We start from the raw sequence: 12,345 nt of genomic DNA on the forward strand, positions 1-12,345 counted from the left end.
AAACGCGTTCCCTAACCAAGGTACGACATAACCAGTTTTGGGCAAAGTACTTACAACACATTATCGGAATTGGTGCTTTGTAAATGTAATTAGTTACCAGGGTAAGTATTTTTTTTTAAACCTTCAAATACAGTCAAATACGTCCTAGTTTTGGTATGATTCCGTTTTTGTCGAAACATTTTTGCTAAAATTTTACCTTGGTTTTAGTACACTGTCTTGGGTTTATACAATATTGCACTTAACAAACTATTGCATTTGCCGTTTACTGTATCATTCCGCAAAATCAAGTGCCCAAACAAAGCACTCTATGTGCTGCTGATCACTGTCCACTGTTCATTTTTGAAGTATATAAGTTCCATCCATTCATCATTTATAATTATTTTTGCATTGTTTTCTGCATGTAAAACTAGAATTATTCTCTATAAAATGTATTTTTTTGTTATTATTTTCAGGTTTCTGGAGTGGATTACTTGGATTTGCATGATTTCTTATGGGAAATAGTGCCTTGGTTTTCGTCCGTTTCGGTCCTTTGGAGGTTCCACTGTACTGTATGTACAAGAATTTGGATTTAGTTTAGTTGTGGCTGTTGAGAGATGTTTAATGAGCTTGTGACTTCCAATTGTCTACCAAAACGCTAGGGGGCAGTGTTTTCCTGAGAGTGCACAACCACAACCCTCGTTGACTAGCTATTTAGCTTCCTGCGTACTGGTAGTGAACAATGGCGACTGAATCATCATCATCCGGTTCATTGATATAGATATCAGTGCATAAAAACACGCCACATTTCACTGTAGGCGACGGCGTTGTAACGTTTGAATAGTAAGTAACTAGAATACTGTATATAGAAGTAGTTATTAAATAGATTACACCGTTACTAGAAAACAATATTTTTTAACACCCAACACCAGACATGACGACAAAAACAGTTTCCGAATTTGGATCCAAAGGGAAGGTACTGATTTTAAAATCGAATATAATTTAGTGAAAATATTTGTATGCCTTGTGTATAATTTCTGTGTATGTTGTCAACTGCTTATGTCTGATTCTAATTGACATACATTTACAGGCTTGTAGATGAGAGTGTATATGGAACTCTGTTGCCAAAAAAAACAAACTGTCAATGTGATACATGCAAGAATGTTGGCAGTCAAAGAGGAAACAAGACCACAAGATGACATTAATTGAAGATTTGGGCTGGCCTGGCAGCCTTCAGACATGCTAAACAATCAGCTGACAAAGAGACAAAAAGCAGGTTGTCAACCAACCAAGTCGACGAACAGTCATCTATAAACTGGAAGACACAGATTAAAGGAAACCAAGGAATGCTTATTAATACGACGAATTAGGAATAACTGACACATGCCAACCTGGCCTTTGTATAGAGCAATTACATAGCAAGTCAGTCAGTGACTATTTCACACAGTCAGCCAGTGTGTCGATGATGTGGTTTCAGACAGGACTGCACAGCCAGCAAATCTTAAGCCCGATACAGATAAAGATAATCAGATCAAATCACCGATCTGGACCATTTTTCCCCCAACTGATCTGCTTGAAAAAAAGTCGTGGTTGTTGAATGTTCAAAAGATCCTGACACTTGCGGTCAACGCCGAGGTCACCCAAGCTTTGAACACCGTGATTGTCACATGGAACGAAAATTAGAGCCAATCGAAAAGCAAGCTGACTGAAGACGATGAAAGTGAAACAAGACAAGCGGCCGGCAGGGTGAAGCTCGACACGAGATGGACTTCAGAAATGAGTACCTCGCTGAATTCAAGTGTCGATATCATGTATCCTACAAACTTTACCGGAATTGCCAGTGCAAGTTAGCAGGTAAGGTCATAGATTGCTTCACTTCGTATTATTTTCCGACAGTCTGAGCACCCTGTGGCAAATCTCACAGGTCAGCCCAGGTCCACCAGGTCTCTGCTAGATCACTAAATGTGTCAGCAATGCTTACAAGCGTATTCAAGAGTCAAAATGCTTGACAAGTACAAAAAATGCGTACATTTTGGCCGGTCAGCAAAGTGCATAATTATAGTAAAAAAAATAAAATCAACTAAAAGTTTCTGACATATTTAGTACATAATTATCCATTAATGGAACACAAATTATGGTTTACAATGTTGTAGTGACTTTAATTACTTTTACTTCCTGTCCCCATCGGTCAAAAGGTCTGGGAGATGCTAATTAAGCCTTGACTGATAAAATATTCCCTCGGCCTCTGTGTCTCGTTTCTACTAACTTCACTGATTGTCGTCCAAGTCCTGCTCCTGTAGCATCTGATAACACCTGAAGCTGGAGGCTTGTGACCTAGTCGGGCAATGTGCCAGAAAAACTCCAAAGTTTGGGCTGCCTGATGTACTTTTTTCGAACTGATAATTATCTGTACTTTAATTTAGGGCCAACATCTATTGCTCATCACAAAAGAGGCAACTTATCAGCTGCGACTCAAAGACTAAATTGGACTCACCTCGTAGAATATGCAAGGAAATCATGTCTCCCGACTCACGCTTAATTAACCTTAACAGATGAGTAGAGCAGAGGCTGGAGCGTAGAAAGGAAGCACAGACCATTCTAAATGATGACATTCTCGCCAAAGCGTTGTTGAACATTTTTAATAGCAAAACATGTTATATACATGGATATAAAATGTTGAACGGTAATAAAAATTGGGGTTATGATAATTGACTTTGAATACATCACAGTTCATAAAAAGGTTAAACTTCTACAAAAGAGACAAAATTAATTTGTTCCTTCATAAGTTGAAAACCAGAAGTCTTCCAATAGAAGACTCTAGTATGTACCTTCAGCTTCTATCAAGCAAACCAACGAACACGCCTACACAGCCTTAAACGTAGCCATGCTGTGATACACTCTTGGTCAGTCTTTTTGGAAAAGCTTAGCCAGTAGAGATGTGCAAGTCATGAGCAAGTGGTTAACTCCTCGCAAGTTTTTGTTACTAAATTGGGACTCAAGAGTACTCATCTCTGTTAACTGTTAACTTACCCGTGCTACCGCTAGCTAAATTAAAAGAGAAAACAGGTTAACATGTGAATAATTCTGCAAGTGTTACTCTAACTGCGAAGACACGAGTTTCACTGACTCATGGGTCCTTTTTTGGATGACGAAGACTCGAGTTTCAATGGCTTTTTGGAGCTCGACAAAGACTCTGGTCTCACTGACTCAAAGGTTTACGAAGACTCGAGTATCACTGAGTCAAGGGTACTTGACAAAGACAAACTTTTCACTGACTCACGGGAGCTCGACAAAGACTCGGGTTTCACTGACTCACAGGTGCTCGACGAAGACATGAGTTTCGATGATTCACAGGTGATTGTCGAAGACTCAGGTTTCACTGACCTACGGGTTGATGGAGACTCGAGGGTCACTGACTCATGAGAGGTCGACAAAGACTTTGCTTTCACTGACTCATGGCTGCTCGACAAAGACACGGATTCCATTGATTCACAGGTGATCATCAAAGAATCGAGTTTCACTGACCTAAATGTTGACGATGACTCGAGTTTCACTGACTCATGGATTGACGAAGACTCAAGGTTCTCTGATTCAAAGGTGATCGGCGAAGACTTGAATTTCACTGACTTATGTGTACTTGAAGAAGACTTGACTTTCACTGACTCACGGGTACTCGACAGACTTTCACTGCCTCATAGGTGCTCGATGAAAATTTGAGTTTCACAGAGTCACGGGTACTCGATGAAGATTTCACTGACTCACGGGTGCTCGACGCATACTCAGCGTTCACTGACTCACGGGTGCCCGCTGCAGACTCAAGGTTCACTGACTTGTGGGTTGAGGAACACTGGCGTTTCAGTGACTCACGTGTGCTTGCCAAAGACTCAAGTTTCAGTGAATCACAGGTGCTCAACGAAATCTCGAGAAGACTCAGGTTTCACCGACTCATGTGTGCAACTCGTGGCGCATATGCGAGTTTCCGTGCATGTGCTTTGTGACGAGTGACTTGAGTGATCGGGTATCCGTATTCACTTCCGTGAGTGACTCGTACGAACTCGAATCAATAAAAGGAGTCAAGTTTCCCACAACTATTAGTGTGTGAAAGTATGCTGTGATTCTTAGAAGAAGGGTGCATGAAGTAATAGCAGCATGGCGGCGTCTCTTAAACACGCTGAAGCTCCAAACAACCAGAAACATTCATTAAAAGAAATGTGTAAAAAAAAAAAAAAAATCATTGCTGGAGAAGAGTTACATATATAGTATAAAAATGACTAGTAATGCTAATGCGACTCTTTGTAACGTTCACATCTCTGTTAAGTGTAGCTCCTCTTCTATCCTCTCCACATTTGAACACATTGGATCATTTGCTCTCTCACACACTCCATGCTCACACTGTCATACTGCAACACATTTTTCAGCAGCAGTGACGTTATTCACCTTGGCACTAAAAGTGTATTCCTCCCACTGCAGAGCTGCACGTCCGTGTTTTACGCTCAACTCTGAATCAAACCTCCGAGTCACATTCATTATTCTTGTACTGCATCTTCTCACTTCAACCTTTTTCCCACATTTGTTCTTTTCAAAGTCCCTTCCTTTCCATCCTTACTGCATTCAAACTCTATATTATCTTTTATGTTGCCGTATCCATCATCTGTACCGTATTTTTTATTTTTCTTTTACATGAGGAGATGCAGCTGCTTTGAGAGAAGGTCCCATGGTGTGCATATCTTCATGACGAGAAAAGCAATTTATCTGATTGTGAAATGCATTAAATCCCAATGAAATGAATGCTGCTAAACTAGGAAACACGAGTTACAACTCCACACGAATACGGATTTTTCAAAAAACGCATAGTTTTGGCCTTCCATCCACTCGCAAACGTAGGTTTTGTCCTTAAAAGTGAGCCTTTGTAAAACTCCGGCCAGGGTGAAGATTTTGGACAGCTCAGTATGCATGTGGACGGCGAAGACGGAGCTTTTGGCTTGTTGCCGACAGATGACGTAACAATTATGTGCCGTCATTTCCACACTAACAGGTACAATTGAACGTGTCCAATGGCAAACGTTACATTACTGGTTTTACGCATACTGAAATGACTTTTAGGGTGTATAAAAGTAAACATATGCCTACCTTCGCTTAACACCGACAAAGGTGCCATAATGGACTTCCGAGGACGCTGCTGCTGCTGTTGTTTTGCTCTCTAAAACTAAAACGGCTACGATGCTCCCGCCAGCGACTGCGATTCAGGACAAGACCCGATCAGACCTCTAGCTGGTGGGACAACTTTGACAAGCATGTCGTTATCTGGGAAGAATGGCGTGAGAATGTCCGCCTGGCAAGGGCATAGTGATTGCATTTGACTGAGTTGCTTCGCTCGCACATTGAAAGGTTTCCTGTTATATATGCCTGTTTTGTGCTACATAATTACCGTCGTGGAGACAATTAAACAAGGAAGCACAGAATTATTGACGTCACGGCGTCACAGCCGAGGAGTCCAGTCTTGACTGATATAATTAACCACACTTCACAGCATGGAAGTGATAATCAACATCTGCTACATTTGAATAAACAACATGTTTCATACATTTTCCGTTTTATGTTTAAATGTGAAATAAACTACTGAAAAGTAATGCTACTTAATAGCAGTCCACACGTAGCATCTCATGTGAATCGCCATGTTTTTTATTGTGCGTCAATGGAAATGACGTCATCAAAGCTTCCGATTAACAGTCAATGGCCGCAGCGCTGCCATTACTTTGGCATGTGCATGACAGCGTGTGAATGCGTATTCGTGTAGACAGAAATAGTTTAGAGACGCCACTGTATGGCTGGAGATTATCCTTACACCGGACGGGGGCAAATGTGCATTTTTGAAAATACCTGTGTTCGTGTGGACGTGGCCTTAGTACACTGAAGTGATGGTTCAGTAAGTGGTTCAATGGTGCACTAAGTGGACTTTCCAACGCAGTTCCTGTTTCCAACCATGTGCGCACTTGAACACATCACCGTGCCAGAGAGATGTGCAAGTAGGATCCTGATTAACATGACAAAGAACATTTTCCATCAACATACATTCTATTTCTCTGTCTTGTTTAGACAGTACGATTACACGTTAAGGTACATGTTTAAAATATTATATCGAGCTGAAAACACTAATACAGTATAGAATAAAATGAATTAATTGTTCATTAAATTGGTCAACTGTGTTGACTGCATAAACTGCTGTTGGACGTTTATAACAGAGCTTTTCCAAAGTGGTGTTGACAAATACAATTAGACCATCTGTCAGTGATAATTAACACAGGTTTATCGTCACAGGTTAAGTGGAACGGCAAAAATGGAACTGAAGTTATCATACTGCCATGGAGATGATTCAAGTTTCAAAGAAGAAAAAATAACTCAATTAAAATTAGCTCATTAATCAATCCTCAAATTAAAAAGTGGTAAAAACTTGTGAAATGTTTAAGAAGTCATATCACGAGAGATATTGAGATAAAAGATTTTTTTTTTAAATAGTTGATGTCTTTCAAAACAAAAACTAAGCGTGTGTGTTTAGTATTTCAAAAAGCTCAAATAGTAGACTGGGTTTATGTCGCATGAAGGGCTGTACATTTGTGACCAAAGGGGCGATCTAACCAGCAAACTGACTGATATTTCCATCGTGTCTGGAAAGCGACGTTTAAACGTGTGGTTCATTAATGTGATAATGACAAGGGAGGCAATTAAGTGCCTTCAAACAACATGATATTGTGCATCACAGTCTACAATTAACCTTTGTTACTTAACTTCAAACAGCAGGCTGTGTTTGATAAGGCCGGTGATTTGAATTCCACCGGTATGACGGTCGATTTCTGTTTCTCATCAAAGCAGTTGGAATTGTACTAGTTGTAATTGATGTAAATCTACACAGCTGCAGTCATGGCATTCTTCTGTCTTGAGTTGGTTTGGTGTTGATCTTTCCGTCTGCCACTCTCGCCACTGTAGACATACTGGTCAGGACCGGGGTCCACAAGGTGCCTGTACAAATGGTAGTCCAATGAAACACAGAATGCAGCTACCATGCAGTTAGGTGAAATGTTATTTGCCCTAAGGTAATTCTTCCGAGGACGCTGCTGATCCCCCAACACTAAATGTGTTAAATACTTTCCATCTATCATAACAATTCTCTAAAAGAGGGGTTTTCAAAGTCTAACATTGTCACTCTCTTTCTAAGGAGCCAAACTGAAGTTGTAACCTTATGAGAAACAAACAAAACAAATAATATCAATTGTCATTTTTGGAAAATTAGGTTGGGGGAAAAAAGTTGTAATATTACGAGAATAATGTCAAAATATTATGGGAATAAAGTCATGATTATGAGAAGACAATTTACAAGAAGAAGAAGAAAGTTGAAATGAAAGTGCACACCCAGCAGCAAAAATGGAGAGAGACCAAAGTTCATCCTAACAAGCTTTTTCACCTATATCACAAGGCTGAGATGCATTTTTTTCTTGACATATACATACAGTATATTGTGTTAGCTGATCTACATGTGTTGCTTTAGAAAATGTCAAAGTGGCCCTTGCATACTGAACATACAGTACCTGTAACCTCCTCCCCCAGCAGTGCCGCGGGTTATCGTGTCGTACCGTAGTCCCCGAAGTGGAGGGGTAGGGGATGGGGGCACATCGTGCCGCAAGGGTCCTCTCTGCTGGGAGCTAAGGGCACAAAACAAGCAGTCTGCAGGCAATGCAAAGAGACCTTCAAGGACAGTGCTAACATGTTATTGAGTTAGTGGTTGGATAGATATAAAACAGCTGAGTTGAGGAGGAAGACCTATGAGCTAAAAAGAAACTGTTGCATTTGATTACCTTGGGTGGGGGTAAAAACCAGAGTCAATTCCCCGAGGTTCCCCTGGCCGTGAATATGGCTGGCTGGGGGGGTAGCTGGAGAATGATGGAGGGGACTGAGAGTTGGGGTGAGGGTAGGACGGGGCCTTGTGGTAACCTTGTGGAGCCTGGGGAGCGCCGATGTAATGACCTGACCAGGGATGCATGGTGTACTCAGCTGGATCCAATGGACCTCGTCTGGAAAGGGTAACGTGATAAATGATAGATGAGGACAACAGCAACTTATCATTTAACAAGTGGGTAACCAGGATATGTGCACTGCAACCCATGCTCTGCAAAAGTTTTTTTTTACGTTTTCACAAAACAAAACAAAAAAACTTTCTGAATGGCAGTGGAACGATTTTCCACCAAGTGTATTTGATGGATGACACAAAACCTCAGTGTACCAAGAGCTGAGGCGGGAAGGAATGACTATGCTTTATCTTTGGCTTGTTCCGGCATTTTTGCAAGATATATCTCAAAAAATTATTGTTGCGCAGGATGTCTAGTGAACTATGAGCCATAATTTGCAACAGTGAGGTCAATTCCTTTATTATTGCTGTTGACTGAAAATTTTGGGTTTGACATCAAAAGACGAATATAAGACCAGAGAGCAATAGTTCAGCTTTTATTTCGAGATATTTACTGTACATCTGGATCGGATGCACAACTTAGAAGATAGCACCTTTTGTTTTCCATGTGACCAAAAGTATTGGAACACGTAACTGGCAGGTGTGTTTTGTTGTCCAGGTGTGTCCTATTACATTGCTCATTCAATCAGTAAATAGCACTGAATGTCTACACTCAGTTTCAGATTTGGTAGGATAGGTTTTTCTATGGGTGAAAAACAAGCAATTGTAAAACTTCTTCTCCAATGTTTGTTGCTGCGCTTCACCAATTTGGATGAACCAGTCGGTGATTTGAATCTTTCGTCGGCTGAAGGATTCATCTGTGCTGCAACTGGGTCTTTGTCAAATGTATGGACTTTGACCCCACACGTTAAGAACTCAGTATCTTCATATTTGTAGACCGCCAACCCACTGAATGTTGCGTTTACCTGTTTTGTCCTGGGAAGAACGGAAGGGGTCTTCCAGAGCATTTTCTCGTTCTTCCACTGATGGTTTGACCTTATGGGCCATTTCTTTTGGAGAAATTGCCTCCCACTTTGGTTGACTGGATATTTGTTTCTCGTTTGTTTTGGGCCACCCAATAAGCCAAATTCGACCGAACACTGATGGACAAAGATGGACAATCAATCAGAACCATTCCACAAGCATTGGTCAAAGCCACTACAACCATTTGGAATGTTTGGAAGAAGAAATAACCACTGATAATAAACACAGAACAGGTCCGGACGGAAACATTGTGAGAGTGACATCAGCAACAACCTGCAGAGAGCAGGAATGAAGGTGTCACTATCTACTGTTCATAGAAGACTTCATGAACTAAAGTACAATAGCTACACCAGAAGATGCAAACCACTCATTAGAGGAATAGGAAGGTCAGGCCAGAATTTGCTTTCGGAGACAAAAATGTGATGGACAGATGAATTTTTTAGGGCCATCTCTGTACTTTTTAGCATGTCATAGGTCTTCCAGCATCCCGGAAAGTCTTGTATTTGGCTTTTAAGGTTTTGTTGTATTGATTTTGAACTGGGTCAAGAAGTGATAGGGGGCAAATGCACACACCACAGCCATCGGTCACATACCAATGGACTACAAGTAACACATGACAGGTTGAAGTCACCCCAGACTCAGTTACCACTCCCGCACATGCACGTAACACACACTTGTTGTAATCTGGCCTGGTCCTGTTAGATGTCTTGTGCTCAGTGGAAAGCAAGTACACAGATATGTCTGCCACATAGCTAACATTATGAGGTATTACATTTTATTTCACCATCACCTCATCAGTCTACATGTGCTTTTCACCTCCCCTCCCTCTACTTGCTTTTAACGTTTGTGAAATTGTGTACTAGCGTGTGTTCCTTGAGTTGACCGTACCTATTAATATACTTCACACATGCGAGCTAATGAATGTGCTTTGAAACGAGTGCCTTGGCAACACTGAACATTATTGTTGCACAGAATTTAGCGGGGCTAAAAGACCTCAGACCGATCGTAGATTTAATTTGTTCATGTGTTAATAAGCATTAAAACGTGGAACATCAGAGTGCTGGTGGTCTCAATGCTTATGCCTGTCTGGGACAATTTGGGTGGTCAGCAACATGCGCTTCATGTTTGCGACGCTTCTTCCCCTCCTGATGGCGTATGTGTGAATATATATGTTACACATTTGTGCTTCTGTCAGCTGATCTGTCAGTCATATATCCTCCGTTTGTAGGTAACTGTCTGACCAACATGTCTCCGATGTATTTTTCCTCTAAAAACAACCCCCCTCAAACAACATGTCAGTCAGGCAGTTGTCCTGCACTTCCGTGTCTCCTTTCAGATGTGTATGACTGCAAGTCGTCTCCGAAAATCCTCATGAAAGTAAGCCCATATCAGTCATTATTTACTATTTGACCTGGCAATGATAATGTTACCAAGGCAGCGATAAAGGCAGTGTAGAGGGCAAATAGGACATGGATGATTTTATTGTGGTTCCACATGTATGTATCTCAGTTATGGCTTACATAACAACATTATTATTATTATTTTTTTGTTGTTGTTGCAAAAGTGACCCTGTGGGAGCTCCATGCATCCAATATAAACAAATTCCTGCAGAGGCACACCATACACATAGTGAACTTACTACCTACTTGCTTTTACTTTTACTATTAGAGCAGTAAATAATGCAATCATTTTAAATCGGCTTGGAGCTGGGCATATAATATTTAAAATTCAACTTCATTCTGGTTTTTTTTAATTTTTTACACAGGCCATTTCAAGTACTCCCAAAAAACGTTTTCTACTTTTTGCATGGCATCCTGGTAAATTCTTAAAAGAAAGAGGATTTTGGACGTGGTAATGAACAGAATGTTTTTGATGCAACTGTCTAAAAATAATAATACAGTCCAACTAAAGCCTGCGTGTTTTGTTAACATTTTGTGAAAAGTAAAGTCTAAGAAATCAAAATTGATATGAATTGTGCAAAACACTGTCACTAAGTACACTGAAACACAATTACAGCTACCGTTATTGTTATTTTATTAAATATATATAGTTATCATCATGATTAAAAATATCCATATATAAAATAAGACTATTTTATTATTAAAATAGAATATAAAATACTATAAATATAAACATAAATACAAATAAAACCTGTAGTAAATATAATAAAATAATTGAAACAATTTGTATTATAAACATAACAATTATATGCATAATTTCAAAATCATGGATATATAATAAAATTATACAATAAAAATAATATCTGCTAATTGTGTTTGTGTATTCAGTGAAAGTGTTTTGCAGAATTTATATCCATTTTGATTTGAGTATTATTATTTAAAAATAATATAAATAACAATACATATATAATAATAACATAATATATATATATATATATATATATATATATATTTTTTTTTTTAGAGTTTTAAGAATTTGATTGTTATTTGTATAAATAAAATAATAAGTTTGAGATGTATGAGAAATGACCCACTGCTGTTTTGGTGTATTTCCTAAATAATTATTGGAAAAAAATCAAATAAAAAAATAAAAATAAACTCAGTAATAATACAACCTAAGTACTTTTGACAGCCTTAAAGTCTTATGAGAGTGGCCATATTGGTAATGGAGTGGAAATCCAGTTAGAATCTGTGGGGAATCCAATGTAAATCCAGTGGCAAGCTTGGAATTCTCCCCCCAGGAACCCAGTCCGGACTGCACAGCAGCTGCGGATTATGGGGTAATAATGAGAATGGAAGCCATTACTGGATGGTATTTACACACACACAGCATCCATTCAAGCACATACACACAAACACACACAATTGTTACAGTATGAGAAGTAAAACCTTAGTGAACATGTACATTTCTGCATGGTTAGAAATAGAATAGAAACACATTTCCTGCATCCGCTATCCGGATCTGTGCCTATAATGACTTTTAGCTCACTCCACACCCCTCCCAAAAAATTGTGTTAATCAATTAAGTTGGTACTTGCATGACAAAATTACTATTTTTGCATACACCAAAGCAGAGAAAATCTCTACGTCTTGTTTTCATTTATGTCTGAAGGATTTCTTTGACATAGTACACATGGAAGCAGCCCTCCTAGAAAACATTGGTTAAATACTTGAAGGGATAATTGGTAATACAGCTCTCTAAAGCCATGGACTCAGACAGTGTTTTGCAGTAACGTGAGACTTTCTACTTCTCAGGGATTTCAGGTTTGTGATGGATTTCAGAGTAAACATGGAGTTGTTATATAAGCTCTGCACCCCGCCTCTCTTTCACACACTTTCACTTACACTTGTAAAAGTGCTGGATACAGCTGTTAACCCCGTGTAAACACATGGATTGCACTCACACATATGAAAACAACAAAAATC

At 39.5% G+C, this 12,345-nt stretch overlaps 1 protein-coding gene across 5 annotated transcripts in view; it reads right to left on the minus strand.

Moving 5' to 3' along the window:
- Positions 1 to 2,336: 2,336 nt before the first annotated feature.
- Positions 2,337 to 12,345, minus strand: part of pard3bb (par-3 family cell polarity regulator beta b) — a 201,935-nt gene continuing 191,926 nt past the window's right edge. For 2 of the 5 annotated variants that reach the window (XM_054786859.1, XM_054786860.1), the window contains exons 26-28: positions 7,827 to 8,042; positions 7,560 to 7,673; positions 2,337 to 6,993 (exon numbers count right to left, since the gene is read on the minus strand). In XM_054786859.1, coding sequence (XP_054642834.1) covers positions 6,879 to 6,993; positions 7,560 to 7,673; positions 7,827 to 8,042 — 445 coding nt within the window. In that variant the 3' untranslated portion in view covers positions 2,337 to 6,878. The remainder of the gene's footprint in view (positions 6,994 to 7,559; positions 7,674 to 7,826; positions 8,043 to 12,345) is intronic. The other 3 variants (XR_008572425.1, XM_054786863.1, XM_054786862.1) reach the window with 3 other exon arrangements.

The sequence above is a fragment of the Dunckerocampus dactyliophorus genome, chromosome 9, assembly GCF_027744805.1.
Source record: "Dunckerocampus dactyliophorus isolate RoL2022-P2 chromosome 9, RoL_Ddac_1.1, whole genome shotgun sequence".
In the NCBI taxonomy this organism is placed as follows: Eukaryota; Metazoa; Chordata; class Actinopteri; order Syngnathiformes; family Syngnathidae; genus Dunckerocampus; species Dunckerocampus dactyliophorus.